The 24,430-nt window shown below is 38.4% G+C and overlaps 1 protein-coding gene across 3 annotated transcripts in view; it reads right to left on the minus strand.

Moving 5' to 3' along the window:
* Kcnh8 (potassium voltage-gated channel subfamily H member 8) overlaps positions 1 to 24,430 on the minus strand; it is a 367,560-nt gene that overhangs the window by 23,366 nt on the left and 319,764 nt on the right. For all 3 annotated transcript variants that reach the window (XM_085832922.1, XM_085832923.1, XM_021149362.3), the window contains one exon: positions 4,870 to 4,908. In XM_085832922.1, the coding sequence (XP_085689048.1) occupies positions 4,870 to 4,908 (39 nt within the window). The remainder of the gene's footprint in view (positions 1 to 4,869; positions 4,909 to 24,430) is intronic.

A 24,430-nucleotide genomic window follows, 5' to 3' on the forward strand; every position in this document is an offset into this window, starting at 1 on the left:
TTACTGACTCTCAGCAGTGTGCTGGAGGCGCCCAGATACACAGGGAACCTGGAATCACAGCATTTGTCCCAACCCCTGCTGTTTCCCCTTCCAGCCCCTTTGAAGGATAACAAGAACTATGGACTATCCTATAAGGACTCTGTCCTGCCTTCTCCCAGCAGCAGCCAGCAGAGGCGCTCCAGGCACCCCAGCGGAGAAGCAGGGAGCAGAGGACAATAGAACAAAACCCTGGTTCTTTGAAAGAGCCTAGAAATATAGAGAAAAGTACAGTCTTTCTAGAATCCATCCCAGGAGCGCTGTGCCTTTAACTGGGGCATCCAGTCTCACAGGCCAAGAAAGGGAGAATATGGAGAAAACAACTGATGTAAAGTCAGAATAGCCAGGCAAGGGGTGGTGGAGGCAAGTCTAGACCCTCTTGACTATTGCAAGGCTTCTTGCTTAGGGACAGACATGATCTTTAGGCATGTTCACTAGTCATTTCAAGAGAATAAAATCATTTTTCAATGCCTCTGTTTCATTTCCAGACTCAATTGTGTATATGTACTTAAAAATAGTTACTAATGAAAATAATAGTGAACACTGAAAACACCTGCTTTTGTTATTTAAGTTTTATGAACTTCAATGGTGATTATGCCATCCAGTACTTGGTTCGATGGTGTATTTAGATTTGTGGCATCTATAATAATTATAATGAAATAACAAAAATACTGTGGTGCCTCCCAGGGGGCTTCTAGGCCATAGCCTACCTTAGTTTAGAGGTTAGTCACTAAGTGAAATAAAGTATTGGTTCATTCATTTTTTGTTAATCTTAATACCTCAACCATTTTGACTAAAACACTCTCCCTAGATATTTCTTTCTAGATACATATAATTATTGCAACCAACTGTGAAGCTATGTGTTTGTTATTGGAAACTCATGGTGCTACTTTTTTTGTTGTTTATCTTGTTTCCCAAAACATTTAAAACTTTGTGCTTTAACAAAAATTGGGCCCTCATGGAATTGTACAGGATCATTGTCTACTTTTATTGTAGAGCAGAAAAATTAGCTTGCCCCGCTAAAGACACAACAGGGCAAACTTATCAAAGAAATGAAGAAAACCTTGAGTACAATCTCTAATTAGATCTGTTTACACTGGCACTGACAATTTATTCATTTCTTTGTTTGAAGAAGTCTCCATTGGTTCTATACAGAATCCTCTGACTGATAACTTACAAACTGTTTGTACTTCTACAAGTTCTTTAAGTCTCAGAGTTCTAGTTTTTCAACGAGTCTTGGTGCCTTGAGCAAGTCCCTCACCAACTTATTCTTTCAATTAAGATGACAGATACTACTTATATGAAGAATTCATTTTCCTACAAGCTTAACTGTAGACAGGACCTAAACTTCTGCTATTATTAAATATCTAGCCTGTCACTGGCCTCTATTCAAAGTAACTAGTATGCTATATAAATGGGAAATGTGTCTTATGGTCTCAGATGTTTGAACACCTGATCCATAGTTCATGGCACTATTTGAGGAGGTAACACAGCCTTGCTGGAGGAAGTACATCAGTGAGGTGAGCTTTGAGAGTTCACAGTCCTTCCCTGGTTCCAGTTTGCTCTTTCTGATTATTGTTGATGGTGAGATCAGTCAGCCTCAAGCACTGGTCACCATGCCTGCCTGTTCTCATGCCTCCCTGTCACAATGGAGTCTCATCTCTTCAGAACTTTAAGCCCAAATAAACTGCTTCCTTCTACAAGTTGTCTCGATCATGGGTCTTTATCACAGCAACAGGAAGTAACTAATACAACTAGGTGCTTTGTTTGGGGGCATCTATGTGGGGTACGTGCTTCACTCTGCTGCCAGCCTCTTATACACTGCCAAGTAGTTCTACTACAGATCTCTTCCTTTACAGTGGTACTTTGTTTCACTTACTCATGAGATTGCATTGAGGTTTGATAGTCATAGCTAAAGGAATCTTTAATTTGCTTCTTGGTACTCTGCTATAATTCAGACTCAGAAATGATTAATCATTTGTCTCAAAGGAAGGACAAAATCATTTGTCTCTTGTGTGAAGTGCATAGTTACATGTGTCATTGAAGTCCTACTCTTTACTTTCTAACTATAGCCATGGTAAGCACATAATATTTAAGAGTTATGGCTTCTTCAACTTCAAATTAAGAATAGGAAGAAGAGAATATTAGACATTGCATATTAGATTATGGAACTTAGGTATTAAATATTAGATATCTAAGTTAAGCACTTAAGAATATTTTACCTGTTGTGGACTCTCACCAGGAATTATGATCTAAAATAGACCCTTTCTCCCCCAAGTTGTTTTTTGACAGAGAATTTTAGCACAGCAATAGAACTGGAACTAGGAGAGTGATAACGATGAAAATATAATTTACAATGCTAGAGATGTTGGGCTACTCCTTGAAACAAGCTCCCTCTTTCCTTAGCTAACAAATTGTTAGCAATCACTGGGCCTATTGACAATGAACTAGGTAGCTTTACTTATCTACTTGATGAAATCGAGAACAGAATTGATTGGAGAAATATCTAAATCAGAAGTATAAGTCAGACTGTCTACCTGTACAGATCTCAGTGTTATGGTTGCTTCCCATATTAGCAATTTTAGTAGGGAAACATCTCCACCTCAAACCATAACCACTCCAGGTAGTATGTCTCAGGAGGGTGAGAGTTCATCTCCAGAAAGTCCCTGCTCAGTTTTTCTAATAAGACCCCTAGCATACACAGAGGGAGACTTCTAAAGCAAAGACAGCTAAAATGGAGAGAAATCAAGTTCTTGGCATCTTTCTCAGCACTATCGCTACAGATGCATGTCACCATGCTTGGCTTTGATGTGGGTGCTGGGAATATCTTCATTCTATGCAAGCATTTTACTCCTTGAATCATCTCCAGAGACCTTCAGATGAAGATTTCAAAGTGTACTAGTGAAAATGATCAGTAATTGCCCTCAAAAAACACAAACAAGCAGATATATCCTGTCTAAGCTTTATAGAGGAAACACAAGGGAAAAAGTCACCAAGGCAGATGGGGCAATCAGCAGTGTGGAAGACAAAGTTAGCAACAGGGAAGAGAAAATGAGCAAGAACCCTAAGATGTTGAAGAGAATTAAAATATTATAAGTGAAAATCTTAGTGAACTAAATAACAACAGCACCAAAGCAAAAACACACAGTGGCAATCATCATTGGTAGATTTTGACAAAGTAGAAGAGAGACTATCAAGGTTGGAACACAATGTGAGGAAAATACTACAATCAAACATCAGTTGGGTAAAAAAAGAATGAACATAATAGCAATGTCCAAAAATTTGGGACACAATCAAAAGTTTAATCCCAAGAATCTACAGTAATAAGAATAAACAAAGATAATAACTGAACTTAGAGAGACTGGGTAGAATGGAATGGCAGCAAAAATTTCCCTAACCCAGAGAAAGAAAGAGATGCCAGAATGTGTGATGCACCTAGTACCCCAAATGAACATGACCAGAAAGGAAATTCCCTGTAGTACAATAGAGTCAGGGTGTCAGAAACACAGAGCAAGAAACAGGATATAAGAAACAAATGCTAACTTACCTTACAAAGATAAACACACCAGAATCATATCCATACATTCATTTCTAACCATAAGAACCAGGAAAGATAAAATGAGGTGTATTAAGTCATTAAGCAAATAGAAGGTGATCCATAACAAAAAAGCCATCATTACAAAAGATACTTAAAGAAAGAGGATAGTCACATTAATGGGAGCATAGTAAGAGAACATTTCATAAGAAAAGAGGGAAAAAAGAGCTGAGAAGGAAACTATAATGTTTAATTGTAAACCACGGGATGGGGTGAAAGAGAGGGAGAGAAAGACGGGGGGGGTGGGGGAGAGCAAGAGCAAGAGCGAGAGCGAGAGCGAGAGAGAAAGAGAGAGAGAGATTGTTAAATATAATATCCTTGATACCATTGCTAAAGCCAATCGACTTTGAAAGCAACATGTGGATACAGATGGTTTGAATTTATAAATGTTATTTGGATCAGTAAAGTTTTTCTCTTGTAAAACTCTGGTAAAAAACAAAAATCTGAAAAAGTTCTTTCTCATACCATGCTTTAATGTTGTTCAACAATAAGGAGCAGTGCCATTCATGTGGCTGATATGACAGGGACAGATGGAACACACGAGGGAAGCAAACAGATCAGATCAGGCTTGCTTGTGTTTTAAATAACTCCAAGAAATAGATTCATTTCCAATTGTGGCATCACCCCAATTCAAATGCACAAGCAGTTGACATTAAGAAATAATAAAGATTGTGAGGGAAAATGATGAAATGGGGCCCAAGAGGACAATTCATAGAGTCTATCAAGAAAAGTTAGCACTTTGAAGTGATAGAGAAAATGCCAGCATTTAGACAGAGGAACCACAGTCAAACAAAAAACCCAAATTAATAAAATTAGAAATAATTCAAATGAAATCTGAAGGACTCAGAGCATTTTTTCCAGAAACATTATTATTAAAAATCTACAAGAAATGGATAATTTTCTAGACAATGTGCTCTTCCAAGATATAAACAATATAAGCAAGAAATGAGGCTGGGAGAGTTATCTTTGCCTCCTTACAAAGAAAACACAAAGGCTGAACTCACTGGTAAATTCTATCAAACCTTTAAGGAAGATATAACATCAACAGTCTTTAAAATGCTCCATGAAATGGAAAGAGAAAGAATACCACTAAATTCATACTATGAAGCCAGTATAATTGTGATATCAGAATGTGATAAGAAGAAAACAGGCAGGACTGTGGTTAAATTCTAGGTCAGTCTTGGCAACATAGCAAAGCAAAAATAAAAATAAGAATATAAAGCAAATGCCAGCCATACCTGTGAGACTGTAGATTTGTTCGATAATCTTGATATTACCTGAAAGAACAAACAGAATGTTTAACACTTTAAGCCTCTTCAATGGAATACACATGTGTTTCAAGATGTGTGTTTTTGTGGGGAAGAAAAAAATGTCTTCTAAAAGATACTTCTAAAGGGTCCCACGCTCTAGTACCTCTGTTGATCATTGTGTACTCATAACAGGAAGGGAAGGTCTACAGTCTATCACAGGACATAACATAGAAATCTACAACATATACAATATCAAGTTGAGGTTCATCATGAGACACAACATCAAGTTGATTGTCTCCCATGGGACACAACTAGTGTGTGTCAACCTTCATGACAGTGAGCCATTGCCATCCTGTCTTGGTGCTTCACTGATTCCCTGAGTTTGCTAACTTCCTATTGGTCTTTCCTTATCTCAAGCAGAGTTCTCTTGCTTTCCTTTGGCCTTGTGAAAGCAGTTGTCTGTGAAATCCTCTTTGATTTGATTTCACTATTGTCCATCAACTTCCTTCTTGCTTGACTGCTGGCAAGAGACAAGATACCTTTTCTATTTCCTTTGCTTCACGCACTGAAGTCTTCTGACTGGGAAAATGTCCTAGGGATCACAGTCCTGGACTACTGAATTTGTTTTCTTTAAGGAGATGGCTTCTAGGAGTTTTGCTTCAGTATGGGCAACACAAACTGGACTTTTGTGCTTTTTTCTGTTGTTGGTTTTTTTTATTTCTTCTCTCTCTCTCTCTCTCTCTCTCTCTCTCTCTCTCTCTCTCTCTCTCTCTCTGTCGCTCTCTGTCTCCCTTCCTTCCTTCCTTCTTTCCTTCCTTCCTTCCTTCCTTCCTTCCTTCCTTCCTTCCTTCCTTCCTTCCTTTCCTTCCTTCCCTCCCTCCCTCCCTCCCTCCCTCCCTCCCTCCCTCCCTCCCTCCCTCCCTCTCTCTCTCTCTCTCTCTCTCTCTTTCTTTCTTCTTCTTTCTTTCTTTCTTTCTTTCTTTCTTTCTTTCTTTCTTTCTTTCTTTCTTTCTTTCTCTCTCTCTCTCTCTCTCTCTCTCTCTCTCTCTTTCTTTCTTTCTTTCTTTCTTTCTTTCTTTCTTTCTTTCTTTCTTTCTTTCTTTGCAAGGGCAGGGGTTCCCAAGGGTTGGGGACCAGCAGACCTAGGATGACTGGAAAGTGTGACTAGGGTGCGTGAAATTCCTAAATAATTAATACAAATATTATGTTGGAAAAACAAAAGCTCCTATCACTCACAAAAAAATTGCCAATGAAATTGAGAGATGCTATTAGCCATTAGATAGATTTCAGTCTTAGAGTTGCAAAGATGTATCATAGAATGACTTAAGTATCCCAGAATGTAGAAGGTAAGTAAAATATGTATTTTCTTTGATTTATAAAAGAGATCTGAATTTTTTGACATATTTCCAAAACATGCTTTGATATTACCTACATTCTTATTAAAAAAAGAATTATAATTTCTTATATTTTTATGTGGTAATAGATGCTATAAATTAGCATAATTTTATTCACACGCACAAATACACTTGAAAATCATTCACATGGTGGGCCAGAAGTGTTTGTTAAATCTGTCTCCCATTCATCATTTTCCCCCTGAGATGATTAGAAAAGAAGATCTGCTATTATTTATGCACATGTGGCATCATTATTGCTGTGCAAATACATGTTTCATCAATGTTTAATTTTGTGAAAGCAGTCAGACCATTCTGCATCTGTTTAGTTGCCTAAATATGCATTAATCAGAAGCATTTTAGAAATAAGTTTGCAATAATTCCCCAAACAGTGACAAATAAGACAGCTGAATAATTAAAAATGTGAAAAACAAGACAAAATTATGGTGCTCTTGATACTGTGGTAGACATGAAAATGTGCTTCAAAGATCCTATTAGTTACAGCTTGATGTAGAGAATAAACAGTGGTATCCAAAGGTTTTGATATCCCCCTGTTAGATATGTCTGTTGAAAGATGAGAGAGATAGCGGCTTACAGTCATGGGATGTGACTGGGCACCCAATTCCCAGTATCTTGACTTAAGGTTAATATGAATCGGAGTCTCAGGTGTATTTTCTCTGTTAGTACCTCTCAGGCATCCCTGTGTCTATGAGTCACCATTGTATTTCATTGGAAGATATGTAGCAGCATTGTCTCCCAATTAATTTAAATATTAATGTAAGAAGCCTATGATTGGATAGGGAAAAGAGAGATGGAGTTAAGAGTTTTCAGAGACAGCAAGAGAGGAAAGAGGAAGAGGAAAGGATGATGAAGGAAGATCCAGAAGATCCAGATTCCTCATGGCTTTAAATAGCCATAGGTAGTTATGAATATCTTATAAGGGATGGATAAGTGCAGGACAATTTGTCTTATCTAGGTGGGCAATTTATATCAATATTAATTGGCTCTTAGTTCATTGTGTGGGGTGAGAATTTCCTGAAATAAATCTGACTTACAAATTGCAAGCCTCTAGAGTTTTTATTTTACAGGGTTACTGGGATTTGGGACCGATGACCACAGTGGGTGGATGGCTGAGAATGTGAATAGAACCCGCAGCAAGAGAGCAGTGATCCGTCGCTGCATGGGGCTAACCGTGGAGGCTCCGTTACTACTGAGGCAGAGAGTAGCTGGGTATAGCACGGACCTTACCTGTTTATTTTTTAATACTTCCTGCAACAAAGATATGTTATGCAGGAAGTCTGGGCCAGTTTTGAGAATAAAAGTTTGTAATGCACTTCTGGGTACTTTCTGATACTGCAGACTATGGGCAAACTTGATGGCAAAATATCACAGCTAGCATTATGGTTACCGTCATTATTTGTCTGTTGATTAAGAGTACCTTGACAAGGTACTTGACTAGTACCTTGGCAAGTCAGGATTATCCCTATTTATTCTCATTGTGGTCACATAAGGTAAGTACTTTAAAATCTCCCTCTTTCTAAATAGGAAAGAAAGTACGAGATTTAAGAAAGTACAATATAAAACCCTGCCTCGAAAAAACAAAAAAAAAAAAAAAAGAAAGTACAATATAATGCCTTTCTTAAATTTTTTGCAAGGCAGCAACTTATAAGCAGGTTAGCTGGTACAGGGGGCAAACACACTTATGTACATACATACATATATACATATATACACATATACATATGTGCATGTTTATAGTTAGTAATTTTCTATCACTTATAGACACTTTGAATAAATGTATTTACATATGATATTAATCACTTATGTTTAAAGGTGATTATGCTAAATTAATTCTGGTAACGATTCATGCTTATCTAGTCTGCTAAAACTCAGAAATTTGTAGCTAAACTTGGCTCTAGAGCTTCTGCAACAATGGATTTCACACCTACTTGGTAACAAATACCTTGAGAACGCGAGAATATGTCTTTAACAAATCAGACTCTAGCATGCTAGTACTAGTGGATGAATCTCTTTCAGTTAGTAGTGGGTGGGGGCACAACAACCCAGTCTTATGGACCTGTACAAGGTCAACCCAGTCCACTTCAGCATCAATATAGGAGAGCATCATGGGGCCTCATCTGTAGCTGAAGAGCTAGCCATTGGTTACTGATGGTTTCTGGGTGCAGGAGAGTCAGGGTTTTTTAAAGAGGTATGTATAGACCCTTCCATAAGATGGCTATGCTTCTATGGATGAACACACCCGTGTATATACAGGCATGTATATACACACCCGTGTGTATACAGGCAGCACTAATTTGACTCAGTGGATAATATACTTAAAAGATAATCAAGAACATGAAGTATGGAGAGTGAAAAGATGGTGGGAGATTCAGGAAGAGTTAGATAGGAGAAAGTCAGGGTGGTATGCACAAAATACATTGTACACAAGCATGAAAATCTCAAAGAAGAAATAAAAAACAGGAAAGGAAAGAAACCACAGAGAGTTTGGGAAGATGAAATAACTTGCCTATGTCATCCATTCAGTTAACAGAAGACTCTGCCCGAAACCTTGTACAGTGGTTAGTTTTATCAACCTAACATAAACTAGAGTCTCCTGCAAAGACAGAACCTCAATTGAAAAAAAATAACTTCATCTGACTTTCCAGTAGTAGGTCTCTCATGCATTTTCTTGATTAAAGGCTAAAGTGAAAGGGACCAGGCCACAGTAGGTGATGCCACCTCAGAGCCCATGATCCTGTGCTGTATCAGAATGGTAATAAGACAGCAAAATGAAAAGCAAATAAGTAAGCCTGGTTATCCACCATCTCTGCTTCAGTTCCTACCTCCAGGTTTCTGCCTTTAGCTCTTGCTCTGGCTTCACTTGATGGGCTGTGACGCTAAAGTATAATATACATAAACCCTCTCTTCTGCAAGCTTGTTTTGGGTCATGGGTTTTATCATAGTAAATTTACACAATGGAGTACTACTCAGCTATTAAAAAGAATGAATTTATGAAATTCCTAGGCAAATGGATGGACCTGGAGGGCATCATCCTGAGTGAGGTAACAAAATCACAAAGGAACTCACACAATATGCACTCACTGATAAGTGGATATTAACCCAGAAACTTAGGATACCCAAGATATAAGATACAATTTGCTAAATGCATGAAACTCAAGAAGAAGGAAGACCAAAGTGTGGACACTTTGCCCCTTCTTAGAATTGGGAACAAAACTCCCATGGAAGGAGTTACAGAGACAAAGTTTGGAGCTGAGACAAAAGGATGGACCATTTAGAGACTGCCATACCTGGGGATCCATCCCATAATCAGCCTCCAAACACTGACACCATTGCATACACTAGCAAGATTTTGCTGAAAGGACCCAGATATAGCTGTCTCTTGTGAGACTATGCCTGGGCCTAGCAAACACAGAAGTGGATGCTCACAGTCAGCTATTGGATGGATCACAGGGCCCCCAATGGAGGAGCTAGAGAAAGTACCCAAGGAGCTAAAGGGATCTGCAACCCTATTGTTGGAACAACATGATGTACTAACCAGTACCCCGGAGCTCGTGTCTGTAGCTGCATATGTTTCAAAAGATGGCCTAGTTGGCCATCACTGGAAAGAGAGGCCCATTGGACTTGCAAACTTTATATGCCCCAGTACAAGGGCCAAAAAGGGGGAGTGGGTGGGTAGGGGAGTGGGGGGTGGATATGGGGGACTTTTGGGATAGCATTGGAAATGTAAATGAGGAAAATACCTAATAAAATTAAATAAAAAAAGAAAGCAAACTAAGACAACTAGCTTCTAGACTCCTAGTTCTCCAGAACTTTCCATGTATTTCTTCCAGTACGAAATGAGTTTCCTGGGCAGAAAGACTAAATGCTACACATGAAATTAAAGGAACTGATGGTTGCTATCAAGCAGGTTTCCTATCCTCCACATAAAATGTATGGTACTAGGTTACTCTACACTGGTTATATCTTTTGGAGGTTTTAGATCTTCCAAGAATTCCGAATGCTTGGTCATTTTCTCCCCAGCGAAAATGTGAATTCAATTTCAGGATGAAAAATTATTTATTAACACCATGCCCTTTCTCCAGGAGACTGAAAGGTCTGGGCAACTTGAAGTTCTTCCTACAATAGACTTTATATCTTCTAGAAAACAGCTATCTTCTAGCTATCACTAATGGGTATTCAGACAAACAGAAAACAAACAACAAAGGAACAAACAAACAAGGGTTGTAGAAATTGGGAATGTAAAAGTGTTACAAATCAGATATGAAAAATGGAGGTCAGCTGCAATTTAGATTCATTCCCAGCTCCAGCATCAGGAGGATTCTCTTGGGAAGTCCTTGTAGCCCTATCCGTGCCCCATCACCTGTGTGGTTTCACTTCTCTCCAGGCTCAGGCCTAGCAATGAACTGCACCCATAATATTTGTCAGAATGATCCCTTAGTAACCTCCTGTTCTCCAGGTTCTCTGTACCCTGATTGTCTGGAACCAGTTCAAGCAGCTAGCAGCCATCTTGGGTGCTGGTGGTTAAGTCTCCTTGGCCCCACCCTCTATGACACCTGCCTAAATACTTTGCTCCAGCAAACAGCCACAGAGTCATCAGTTTGAGTCCCCCTGGCAGATTGTCTTAAGACTTGACTCAAGCATCACAACTGTTTTCACTCTAGAGAAGGTCCCCCAGTAGGCATCAAATTGAAATGACCCCAGCCTCCTCACTGAGTGTATGAGAGAGTAAGCTTCAAATACCTCCTATGGGACTTGAAATCAGCAAAGATAGGCTAACAGAAATACAGAGCTAAACTCCCACTCAACACTGGTGAACCAGAATCTGAACCAAGCATGCACTAAAACTTCACCCTAGATGTTTAAGTCCTAGCACAAAAATAAAAGAAATATGAAAACCCAAGAAAATATCTCTCTCCAAAGACTAGTTATCCTATAAGAATTTTCTCCATCAAGAACTACCAAGATGAATCTGGAGACAGAATTTACAAGTACTACTATAAATATGTTAATTGAGAAGCTTAAAGAGGAGATGAATAAACATCTGAATGAAATGAAAGAGGACAAGAGGGAAAAACCCTCTTTAATTGAAGTTCAAGGAAAACACACAGCATGGACTGAATGGAGCAATGAAAGTGAGTCAGAACTTTAAAAATGAGTCTGAATTCAACAAAGGCACCAAGAGACAAGCTAATTGAACATGGAAATGAAAAATGCAGTGAAGTCTCATCAGCAGACTAAGTCACACAGAATATCAGGACATGAAAAAGAATTGGAGCAACCAATTAAAGAAAATGATACTTTTAGAAGGTTGAAGAGATGGTTCACCAGTAATAAATCCATATTTATGTCAATCCAGATTATTTAACTCAGCAGCACTAGCTGCCAGGTTTTAAGGAGAAAGACAAACTTTCCATGGTATTAACAGGCCAAGGGAACCCATGTCCACCAAAACTATCACTATAGCAAATACTAGAAGGAATAGAGGTAAAGAGGAAGATAATCAAGAGGCTACAGAAAGTCAACATGATAACTGAACACGAACTGCATATGTGCATCATAGCATACAGTCTTCAGATTTGACTGTCTAGGTTGGAATGCCTGAAGAAGCCAGGAAAGTAGAAATGGTCATACTTGGCACAGGCTGCTTAATTCATATTATCCTAAAGTTCTCCAACTTTCTTGGGAGATGGTTTTGTGCACTGTGTATTCAGTTGCTGAACCCAGACATCTTGTTGTAGTCCAGATGAAGGCACTGTCAAACATCTGTGGTTTCTATGTTATATAAAAATTGTTTTCCATCACCCCTGATTGGTTAATAAAAGAGATTATCAGCCTACTAACTGGGCAGACGTGTTAGGGTGAGACTTTCAATCCCAGACCAGGGGTCCCAAAGGAAACCAGTGAATAGAGAAGGACCACTAGGCGAAAGAGGTGTAGAAAGACCATGCAGATGGATATGGAGGATTTGTCAATAGATCTCAATGATAGAGCAGCCATGAGGACACACATGTACCAGCCTGAGACAAGGCAAGACTCAGAGGCAGGTAAAGGACTATTTGACTGGGTAGTAGTAGCCTAACCATGTTAGAATAGATCAGAATCTGACCAGCTATTAATGCTTACAGCTTATTAATAAAAATACCAGGTCTGTCTTTTCTCTGGAGCTAAAATGGTTTAGAGAGGACATAGAAATTCCCTGTAGTTATTTTGGAGCAAAGGGGGGGCATAGAACCCTCCCCCCAAGAATGACATTTACACAACTCCTCAATTATTCAATGAGAATTTCCATGGACAGAGAAAATATAAACAAAATATACATGTATGGATGTATCACAATAAAACTTATCATTTTGAATTGCTAACTTAAAAAAGATCTTAAAAGTCTCTAAAATTCTTTTCCTGAAAAAGGATTCTTTCTGGTTTCCTTCCTCTATTTTGCTCATGCACAGTTTAGTGCATCCCCTGAATTCTGACTGATAGTGCTAGGGCAGGAATTGTTGAGGACAAGGCCGTCATGGAAGGTTGATGTCTCTGTTTTTAGAAGTGATCTGAGAAGTTTATCAGGAGTACAGAGGCATTGTTAGTAACCCCTCTTTACTCTCATCAAATTCCATCAAGAAACTGAACTATCAAGGACTTGACTACTATGAAGTTGAAGGAAGAAAATCTTCATGGGACAATCAGGTGGACCACACATTCTAAACTATACAGAGGTCAGTGGCCAAGAATGGTAGAACTTTACCAGCACTGTGTCGTTGGTGCACAGACCAGAATTTATAAGCCAGTGTATGGACCTGCACATGTACTCTCAGCCCTGCAATCTTATAGACACCAGGATGGGCTGGTAGGGAAGTTTTCTACATCTCTGTCCAAGGTGACAGAGATGATGTTCAGTTCTAAGAGAGAGAGAGAGAGAGAGAGAGAGAGAGAGAGAGAGAGAGAGAGAGAGAGAGAGAGAGAGAGAGGGAGAGAGAGGAGCATTTGTACTCCGTGGGCCTGCTGATCATCACATCAGCTTCCTCATTCACAAGAGATTCTCACATAGAATTAAAGTTGGAAAAGTAGTCCTTACATTGTCACATTTGCTAAGAATACTATCTGCATTAGGAGTGGATCATGCCAATAAGGGTCAATTATATTTTACTGATATGGCAACTATAAAATAAAGTTTTCCCATTCCCAGCTAAATGGGAATGAAATGTGGACTGTTCTTTTAGCTGACTCAAGATATCTTCAGAGAGAAGGAATAAAGTTCTTTATTTAGCAAGCAATTATTCCATCGTTTATCATCTTCACCATTACAGCACTGCAAACAGTATTAGTGGTATTTTGGATAAGAATATAAATGAAGCACATTCACAAAAATACCTTATAACTCACATTGCTACAATGCACATTAGTAAAAGAATAACTGTTTGCCACATAATAGAGCCACAGAGCCAATTGAGGAGTACACTTTTCATCTCTTATCCACTTTTCTCTGAGAGACTTAAGTGGGGTGTAAATAGGTAGTAAAATGACGTCAGTGGAAATCCTTCATTTAGACAGTGGAAACTCTGTGAGGCCCTTCTGTTCCCTGCCTCCCTCTGCCCACAGTACTCAGCATTCCTGTCCAAGGTGACAGAGAGATGATGTTCAGTTCTCAGAGAGAAGAGAGAGAGAGAGAGAGAGAGAGAGAGAGAGAGAGAGAGGAGAGAGAGAGAGAGAGAGAGAGAGAGAGAGAGAGAGAGAGAGAGAGAGAGAGAGAGAGAGAGAGAGAGAGAGAGAGAGAGAGAGAGAGAGAGAGAGAGAGGAGCATTTGTACTCTGTGGGCCTGCTGATCATCACATCAGCTTCCTCATTCACAAGAGATTCTCACATAGAATTAAAGTTGGAAAAGTAGTCCTTACATTGTCACATTTGCTAAGCATACTATCTGCATTAGGAGTGGATCATGCCAATAAGGGTCAATTATATTTTACTGATATGGCAACTATAAACTAAAGTTTTGATTAATGTGGGGAAAGGGGCATTATGGCATTTCATATCAGCAACTGAGATAGGTCACAGTTAATGTAGCATTAACTTGGGTATCTTCAACTTGAAATCAAAACATGTGGAGCCCTTCACAAATCATCCATATTCTTTTTTTTTTTTTTTTGAGACCTACTAAAGTTTTCATTTGTAGTTACTATTCCTTTTTTTTTTTAATATTTTTATTAGGTATTTTCCTCATTTACATTTCCAATGCTATCCCAAAAGTCCCCCATACGCTCGCCCCCACTCCCCTACCCACCCACTCCCACTTCTTGGCCCTGGAGTTCCCCTGTACTGAAGCATCTAAAGTTTGCAAGACCAATGGGCCTCTCTTTCCAACGATGGCCAACTAGGCCATCTTCTGGTACATGTGCAGCTAGAGACACGAGCTCTGGGGGTACTGGTTAGTTCATATTGTTGTTCCACCTATAGGGTTGCAGACCCCTATAGCTCCTTGGGTACTTTCTCTAGCTCTACCACTGGGGGCCCTGTGATCCATATTCTTTTTACATGCAGATTCCCACCAAATCACCCTTCTGGGCAACAGGTTGGCATTCTATACCACAGAGCCATGGCTGTCTGCTTCATATAACAAAACAACTTCACTTTGCAGTGCAATTTGTCTCAACTCTATTATTTATTTCCTGTTTAAAAGAAAGACAGAAGTTGGGCATCATGGCACATGCCTTAAATTCCAGCACTCGGGAGGCGGAGGCAGGTGGATACCTGGTCTGCATAGTTTTAAGACAGCCAGAGCTACATAGTGAGACCCTGTCTCAGAAAAGAAAAAAGAAAGAAAAAAGACAGATTCAAATGTCCATAGGTACAAATAGCATTAGTCAGACTCTGAAACTAGGCACAATTTAAGTCAAGTGTGCATATCTCTAAATTCACCTATAAGAAATATGAAGTTTTAGTCTAAACAGAAATTCAGAGGCCTTCTTTATTCGTATTTAAAAGCTTTGGAAAAGAGGATTGTTTTAGAAAGCGTTATAAAAATTGTGGCTCATTTGATTATAGAATGAAGGATAGAAATATGCACAGTTGTATTAAAAAAAACCTTGGTAGCAATTACTCAGCAATGATCTTTGAGTTTTAATGATTTCAAGCTTGACAAGCTAATTCTCAAATCACTGATGTGAGAGTTAAGCAGCTTGAGCCATCTAATGAAAATGTACCGCTGAATATAACTCTTCAACTGATTCCCTTACCCCCAGAGAAGTGCTTCTAATCAGGCTATGATGGCCCCTGGTTAGTCCATACACTGTCATGGTAAGGAAGCAGAAGAGCAGGGTTCATAAGGCATTCAGGATGCCCTCTGAGAAGTTTCCTTCTGAGCCAATCAGTTAAACAAGATGCTTGGTTTGATGTGAGAAATCTATAAGTTCCATCTCCCAATGGTTCTCTCTATCTTAATATAAAACACAAAGCATAGCATGCTGTGCAGGAAGCCAATTATACAGTGAACGGAAGAGTTGTACCATTCTTTGTGTTGAAGACTGTTGGAGTCAGCAGATTGAAAGGGGAGCACTGTGCTTATTTGGACTAAAGTAACATTGTAAAGCTCACTTAGCCACAAGGAAGTTATCATAGACAGTAACTGGCATATTCTACATGACAGATGCACATGTATGTTTGCTTAAGAAAATCTCTGAAATGTCAGACCGAGGAAGTGCCTTCACACTTTTCCCAGATACTCAATGGTACCCACCTGAGAAAGGAATCTTCATGGTTAGTACAATGTAAGGCTTCTAAGGTAAGTGTTGTTCTATTCTGGGTGATGACACATATGTAGGATGAGGAAAATACTATTGGCTAATTATATCTTGGTTAAAAATGCATGTCTGTGAAAAATTTCAATGAAATTAAGATGATGAAATTTAGGATGAACCATGCCTACAGTGGTATTTATATTTTCCCACTGGGACTCAAGAATGGACACTGCCAGAATAAAATAATTATATCATAAAATACACCTGACACATTTTCAATTTTCACCCTGGCTCTCTTTCCCAATAATATCTCCACTCAAAATACTTTCTTTGTGGAAGAAAATAAAAATTATTTTCCAGTTCTTCACACATTAATGAGCATTTTCTATTTCTTTTCCTAAGCAATTTTATGTTTTGATCAGGATCTGGCAGCGTCCATTCTTGAGTCTCAGTGGGAAACTGTCTATGAAAATAATCTTCTTTTAACAAAAAAGCCACAAAAAAACATAATTCCACCTCAAACAAAAAAATAACAAGAAGCAATATTTTTTCCTAAATATCTCTTAATATCAATGGGATCAATTCCCCTATAAAGAAACATAGACTAACAGACTGGATATGCAAACAGGACCCAACATTTTGCTGCATACAGTGAAATACAGCTCAGTGACAAAAACAGACACTACCTCAGAATGAAACGCTAGAAAACAATTCTATAATCAAGTGGTCCCAAGTATCAAGCTGGAGTAACCATTCTAATATTGAATAAAATTGACTTTCAACCTAAAGTTATCAAAAATGATAAGGAAGGATACTTCATACTCATCAAAGGAAAAAACATCTACCAAGAAGAACTCTCTATTCTGAACATCTATGCTCCTAATGCAAGGACATCAACATTCATAACAGAAAATTTACTAAAGCTCAAAGCACATATTGTATCCCACACACTTCAATACCCCACTCTCAGCAATAGACAGATCATGGAGACAGAATCTAAACAGAGATACAGTGAAACTAACAGAAGTTATGAACCAAGTGGATTTAACAGATTTCTATAGAACATTTCATCCTAAATCAAAAGAATATACACCTTCTTCTCAGCACCTCATGGCACCTTCTCAAAATTGACCATATAATTGGCCACAAAACAGGCCTCAACAGATTTAAGATGCTTCCTATCAGATTACAATTGATTAAGGCTGGTCTTCAACAGCAACAAAAGCAACAGAAAGTCCACATACACATGAAAACTGAACAACACTCTACTCAATGATAACTTGGTCAAGGAAGAAATAAAAAAAAATTAACCACTTTTTCTAAATTAATGAAAATGAAGGTACAACATACCCAAACTTATGGGACACAATGAAAGCAATCCTAAGAGGAAAACTCATAGCTCTGAGTGCCTTGAAAATGAAACTGGAGGGTGCATACACTAGCAGCTTGACAACATACCTGAAAGCTCTAGAACAAAAAGAAGCAAACACACCCAAGAGGAGTAGTCAGCAAGAAATGATCAAAATCAGGGCTGAAATCGACCAAGGAAAACCAAAAAGAACTATACAAAGGATTAACCAAAGTAGGAACTGGTTCTTTGAGAAAATCAACAAAATAGATAAACCATTAGCCAGACTAACTAGACGGCACAGGGACAGAATCATAATTAACAAAATCAGATATTAAAAGGGAGACATAACAACAGAAAGTGGGGAAATCAAAAAAATTAACAGATTGTACTAAAACAGCCTACATTCAACAAAACTGGAAAATATGGATGAAACAGACAATTTTCTAGACAGATTACAGGTACCAAAGTTATCTAACCTGCCCCATATCCCCTAAAGAACTAGAAACAGTCACTAATAGTCTCCAAACGAAAAAGAGTCCAGGACTAGATAGGTTTAGTGTTGAGTTCTATCAGGCCTTCAAAGAAGATGTAATACCAATACTCCTCAAACTATTCAAAAAAAATAGAAACAGAAGGTACTCTACCCAATTTGTTCTATAAAGCCACAATTACTCTGATATCTAAATGACATAAAGGCCCAACAAAGAGAGAACTTCAGAACAATTTTCCTTATGAATATCGATGCAAAAATACTCAATAAATTCTTGCAAATTGAATCCAATAACACATCAAATACCATCCATTATGATTAAGTAGGATTCATCCCAGGGATGCAGGGATATTTCAATATATTTCATTGAAATCCATTGATGTAACCCACTATATAAACAAACTCAAAGGAAAAAATATCATAATTTCATTAGATGCTGAGAAAGCATTTGACAAAATCAAATACACCTTCATGATAAAAGTCTGGGAAAGATCAGCAATTCAAGGCACATACCTAAACATAGTAAAAACAATATACAGCAAACCAGTAACCAACATCAAACTAAATGGAGAAAATCTTGAAGCAAACCCACTAAAATCAGGGATTAGACAAGGCTGCCCACTCTCTTCCTACCTATTCAATATAGTACTCGAAGTTCTAGCCAGAGCAATTAGACAACAAAAGGAGATCAAAGGAATAGAAAATGGAAAGCAAACTACAGATTCAATACAATATCTGTCAAAATTTCAACTTAATTATTCACAGAGTTAGAAAGAGCAATTTGCAGATTCATCTGCAATAACAAAAAACCTAGGATAGCAAAAACTATTCTCAACAATAAAAGAACTTCTGATGGAATCAGCATTCCGGACCTCAAGCTATACTACAGAACAATTGTGATAAGAACTGCATGGTACTAGTACAGCAACAGACAGGTAGATCAATGGAATAGAATTGAAGACCCTGAAATAAACCCACACAACTATGGTCACTTGATCTTTGACAAAGGTGCTAATACCATGCAGTGGGAAAAAAGACAGCATTTTCACAAATGGTGCTGGATCAACTAGTGGTTAGCATATAGAAGAATGCAAATTGATCCATTCTTACTTCTTATACAAAGCTCAAGTCCAAGTAGGTCAAGTACCTCCACATAAAACCAGATACACTGAAACTAATAGAAAAGGAAGTAGGGAAGAGCCTCAAGCACATGGGCATAGGGGAAAAATTCCTGAACAGAACACCAATGGCTTGTGCTGTAAAAATCAAGAATCGACAAATGGGACCTCAAAAACTGTAACGCAAAGGATATTGTCAGTAGGACAAAAAGGCAATCAACAGATTGGAAAAAGGTCTTTCCCAATCCAATATCTGATAGAGGGCTGATGTTCAATATATACAAAGAACTCAAGAAGTTAGACTCCAGAGAACCAAATATTCCTATTAAAAATGGGTTTCAGAGCTAAACAAAAAATTCTTACCTTAGGAATATCGAATGGCTAAGAAACACCTAAAGAAATGTTCAACATCCTTAGTCATCAGGGAAATGCAAATCAAAACAACCCTGAGATTCCACCTCACACCAGTCAGAATGACTAAGATGAAAAACTCAGGTGACAGCAGATGCTGACTAGGATGTGGAGAAAGAGGAACACTCCTCCATTGCTGGTGGGATTGCAAGCTGGTACAACCACTCTGGAAATCAGTTTGGCAGTTCCTCAGAAAATTGGACATAGTATTACCTGAGGCCCTAGCTATACCACTCCTGGGCATATACCCAGAAGATGCCAACATGAATAAGGAAACATGCTCCACTATGTTCATACAGCCATATTTATAATAGCCAGAAGCTTTATAGAACCCAGATGTCCCTCAACAGAGAAAAGGATACAGAAAATGTGGTACATTTACACAATAGAGTACTACTCAGCTATTAAAAATGATGAATTCATGAAATTCTTAGGCAAATGGATGGAACTAGAAAATATCATCCTGAGTGAGGTAACCCAATCACAAAAGAACATACATGGTATGCACTCACTTATAAGTGGATATTAGCCCAGAAGCTCAGAATACCCAAGATATAATTCACAAGCCACATGAAACTCAGGAAGAAGGAAGATAAAAGTGTGGATAGTTTGGTCCTTCTTATACAGGGGAAAAATACCCATGGAAGGAATGACTGAGACAAAGTATGGAGTAGAGACTTAAGGTATGACCATCCAGAGACTACCCTACCTGGGGATCCATCCCATATACAATCACCAAACCCAGACACTATTGAAGTGCTTGCTGACAGAAGCCTGTTATAGCTGTTTCCCGAGAGGCTCTAACAGTGCCTGGCAAATACAGAGGTGGATTCTCGCAGCTACTTATTGGACCGAGCACAGAATCCTCAGTGGAGGAGCTAGAGAATGGACCCAAGGAGCTGAAGGGGTTTGTAGCCCCTTAGGAGAAACAACAATATGAACTAAGCAGTACCCTCAGAGCTCCCAGGGATTAAGCCACCAACCAAAGAGCACACATGGTGGGACTCATGGCTCCTGCTGCATATGTAGAACAGGATGGCCTTGTAGGTCATCAATGGGAGGAGAGACACTTGGTCTTGTGAAAGCTCTATGCCCCTGTTTATGGGATTGCCAGGGCCAGGAAGCAGAAGTAGTTTGGTTGGTGATTAGATGGAGGGGGGGGATGATAGGTGTTTTTCATAGGGGAAACCAGGAAGGGGGATAACATTTGAAGTGCAAATAAAGAAAATATCTAATAAAACACAGAAATGTAGAGGACAGGTAGGACAAGTCTATTGTGAATTGGTATAGGATTCACAGTGGGCCATTCTTACAATGGCCAAATTCAATCATGTATAGACTTCTACACAGAGATTGCTGTTTTATCTGTGGTGTGTGTGTTTCTTTTAAAAGTATTTTTTTATAATTTGCTCTGTGTTCTAAGTTTATGTTCATGTTACCAAACACAAACTGCACAGGGAAGAGGCATGCATGAGTGCTCTCAGGACCTATGTTCTTAGATTTCTGTTATTTAACCTTCCTACCTATTGTCTGGGACCTCTTGCTAGCCTGTTTCTTTGGGGCTTGCAGGATACCTCAACATTCCATCTTTTGTAGGATTCTGGCTTTAGATCTCTGAGTATTAATTCTAATCCCAGTGTTAACCCTAACTATGGATCTAATGCTTAAGGCTTACAGATTCTCATTCATGAGTCTCTGACAGAATTCTGTTTGCTTTTTCTCCACATATGATGCCAGCTCTTGTATTAATCATGAAGATGGATATGTGACTAGTAGGTTAAAAGAGAAATGTAACTTTTATACTAATAGTAATACAATGCAAAGATATTTCATTTGACTGGCTAGACCTGGGAGTGTTTGTGGATGCTGCGAAATGCAGTGACACAGAATAGTCACCATATGTTCTGCTTTCAAAGACTCTAATCTTAACAGAAGAAAATGCAAGTGGGATTACCGCATCATGAAAAGCTTAATGTCTTGCAGATGTTTATCTTAGAGTTTTCCTTAATCATTTTCCTCAATGACATGAAACTAAAGCCTTTAAATCTCATTCAGTTGTTGAAATGTACCTTCCTACCTCCCAACCCGACTTGAAGCTAGTTTACTGGTTCATAATTTCAAATCTTTCCCAATATATATTTAGCATATTTTTTGAGTCATGTTTCTGACTTCTTGGCTGCTGTTCCCTCCTCAAGGCAACCATTCCTTTGTTCCCAGAATGCTGGCTTTAAATTGGTGAATGAATACATAGCTTGAATTCCATCAGACTGTAGACTGCAAGCTCTGCTTGTTGAGCACAGTCTGCTGTACTATAAGCAGGCTGTCTCTGCCATATGCTGTTCTTTCTGCTGCCTCCATCCTTTTGGGGAACTTCATGGAAAAAAATAGTATGGAGGCTGTTTATCCTGGGATTTTGTGGTTTGTTTTTAATTTTCATTTTATGTCTACCAACTTAGCTCACTTACAACTGCTTTGATCACTCTACCCACTTCCTTCTGCTATAACAGCTGAGCCAGGGTTTGCGATTAGGAGACTAACAGGAAATGTCGCAGGTGACTAAGGATGGACTGTGAAATGTTCCTAGAGTCACACAGCTCCAAGCAAAGAAATGTTAGTTGTAACAAAGCATTCAGGATTATTCTACCAGCTCCCATGAGAGTAAATTCTAAGAGAAAGAACACTCAAGTAATGTATTTATAGTTTGGCTAAGAAGTGTGAACAAAAACTAAACTAAAAAATAGTGCTTTATTCATTTACAGATTCAATATTTCAGCACAAACATATATGTATGTACATGAGTGTGTTGGCATTTCTAAGAATTACCAAAAAATGTGTTATTTGTTGGCAAATGTGATATGCTCATTATTTAAAGAGTATTCTAGGGAGGTGTTTACTCAGTTTAATTAAGAGTTTAAACTTCTTACTTGGATAAATCTGAAACCACAGAAGAGTTAGCATAGTATTTGCTATATTTGAAATGACCATGGAATGCATATTTCACATGTTTTTCTCTTTAAAAACATGGAGCAAAAGAAGGGAGGGGATTAAAAAAAAAAAGCAATGGACACACTCTGAAAAGCACATTTGTGAATGGGAAGAAATTTTCTAAGAGTGAGACCACAATCCTGGAATCACTAATGAATGAATGTTTGTAAGCAAATAGGAGCACGTACACTACAGGGAGAGAAAAAGACAGATGACCAAGACAGAGTCTATCACCATCTTTCTTTGCCTTTAGTTGAGAGATATGTTTCTGGAAATACTTAGTTGCACTAGGCTTTTAAAGAGATAAGTCAAATACAATTCAGGCTAAGAGGTCGAGATGAATGTGATTGGAAGCCATCTTGAGTTCCAGGCTGAAGCATGTCCAGAGCAGACCAGGTCTCTTCTTCTTGAGGTGGAAGGTGTTCTTAGACAAATCTACCAGGTTTTATTCAGAAGACTGAATTTTGATTAGGTTTACATCATCCACTCATCTTGAAATCTTGAAATCTCAAACCACTCATACACTCAGTTGCCATGTCTAATGATCATGACCCAAACTCCCAGAAATGAAGAAATAAATTAAAAGATCTAATGTAGCAAATCAGACATAATATACAGCTTCTAGATACGGGCATTTTTTCCTCTATAGTTTGCTACTATATGTGCTACTAAGTAGTCATTTGACAGTCATTTGTGAGATTGCTTTTATTTTGAAACATGTGCTTGCTGTGGTTTGTGGGACTTTATCCAGTTCCCTTTGATTCCAAACTACTCTTGTCTGACAGCTTCCCAAAGACTGGCTTCTTAGTTCTCTGAGTGAATAATCTGATGCTTCTCTTTATGTTAGTTTGAGTGGGTTAATGTCACAAGAATATAACAAAAATTTGCATTGAATTATAGGTTGGCTCAGTTGTCATGAAACATTTAAAAAATCTCACTAAAGTGTACTATACAAAAGGGTCTACACATAAAAAAGATACACTTTGATTTACTGTCAAAAAGAGTTGTGGTTCATTTACTTGTAAGTTTGTCTTATAAAGCTGATTTATCAATGGAATTTTTTCCATTTGAATCATTCTTCATTACCTTTTGTGTATCTGACACTCCATGCTTTGAGGATTAAGGGAATGAGCAAGCACCATTTTAAACTTTATTTTGAATGTATACTAAGTTCCAACTGGGCTTTGGAGTCAGACAGTGTGCAGCAGAAGGTCAAGTTTTTCATTTCCCCTGCTTACTTGCTGAAGAACTCTGGACCAGGTTTAGCTTCTCTGATCCTTAACTAGCTTTCTTATCTGGAATAAAAACATGTTTATTACAACATGAACTGCATCCCAACAGATCTAGTGTTTGAATGCTTAAAGTGGTGGCATGATTCTGAGAGGTTATGGAAAATTTTGGACATGGAGACTGCCTGGTGGCTACTAAAACAGACCTTTGAAGTATACATCACAGCCTTAGTTCTAGTATTTGCTTTCTTTTCTGTGAGATGTAATTAGTGTGCTCTAAGCTCCCACGACGTCACACTGAGCCTGTCCACTGTGTTTTTTTTTCTACCATCATAGACTGAAAGCCATTGAAACTGTGAGCCATAATAAACCCTTTTCCCCTTAAGCTGTTTCTGTTAAGTATTTTATATCAGTGATGATAAAATAACCAATGCAACATTCAACTTATTTATACAGGCTATTGATGGGCTTTTATAAAGTACATTAAGGTTTGTAAAGTGCTTAGCACAGAGCTGGCTCATAGAGCTCCTATTGGTGGGATCAATAATGTCATCTCACAGATCCTTTGATGTGAGGGTAGAGCTATGCTGTGCCAACTATGGGACAATTCTAGAGATGGCATTTGTTAACTTCTAAAACCTAAACCACCACCACCAGTGTATTTGTGATGGGAGAGCCTTTGTACCACACTCTGTATCTCAGTCAGTGGGTCTGAGGATTCCTGGCAGATAAAGTAGATAATTTCTCATTCTGATGGACTAAATAAACATAGATCCAAGTTTATTGGTGACCATGTGTGTTTCTATGCAAATTTTATAGGCTTTA

This window comes from Mus caroli, unplaced genomic scaffold, assembly GCF_978045245.1.
Source record: "Mus caroli unplaced genomic scaffold, Mus_caroli_1 scaffold_18, whole genome shotgun sequence".
Lineage (NCBI taxonomy): Eukaryota > Metazoa > Chordata > Mammalia > Rodentia > Muridae > Mus > Mus caroli.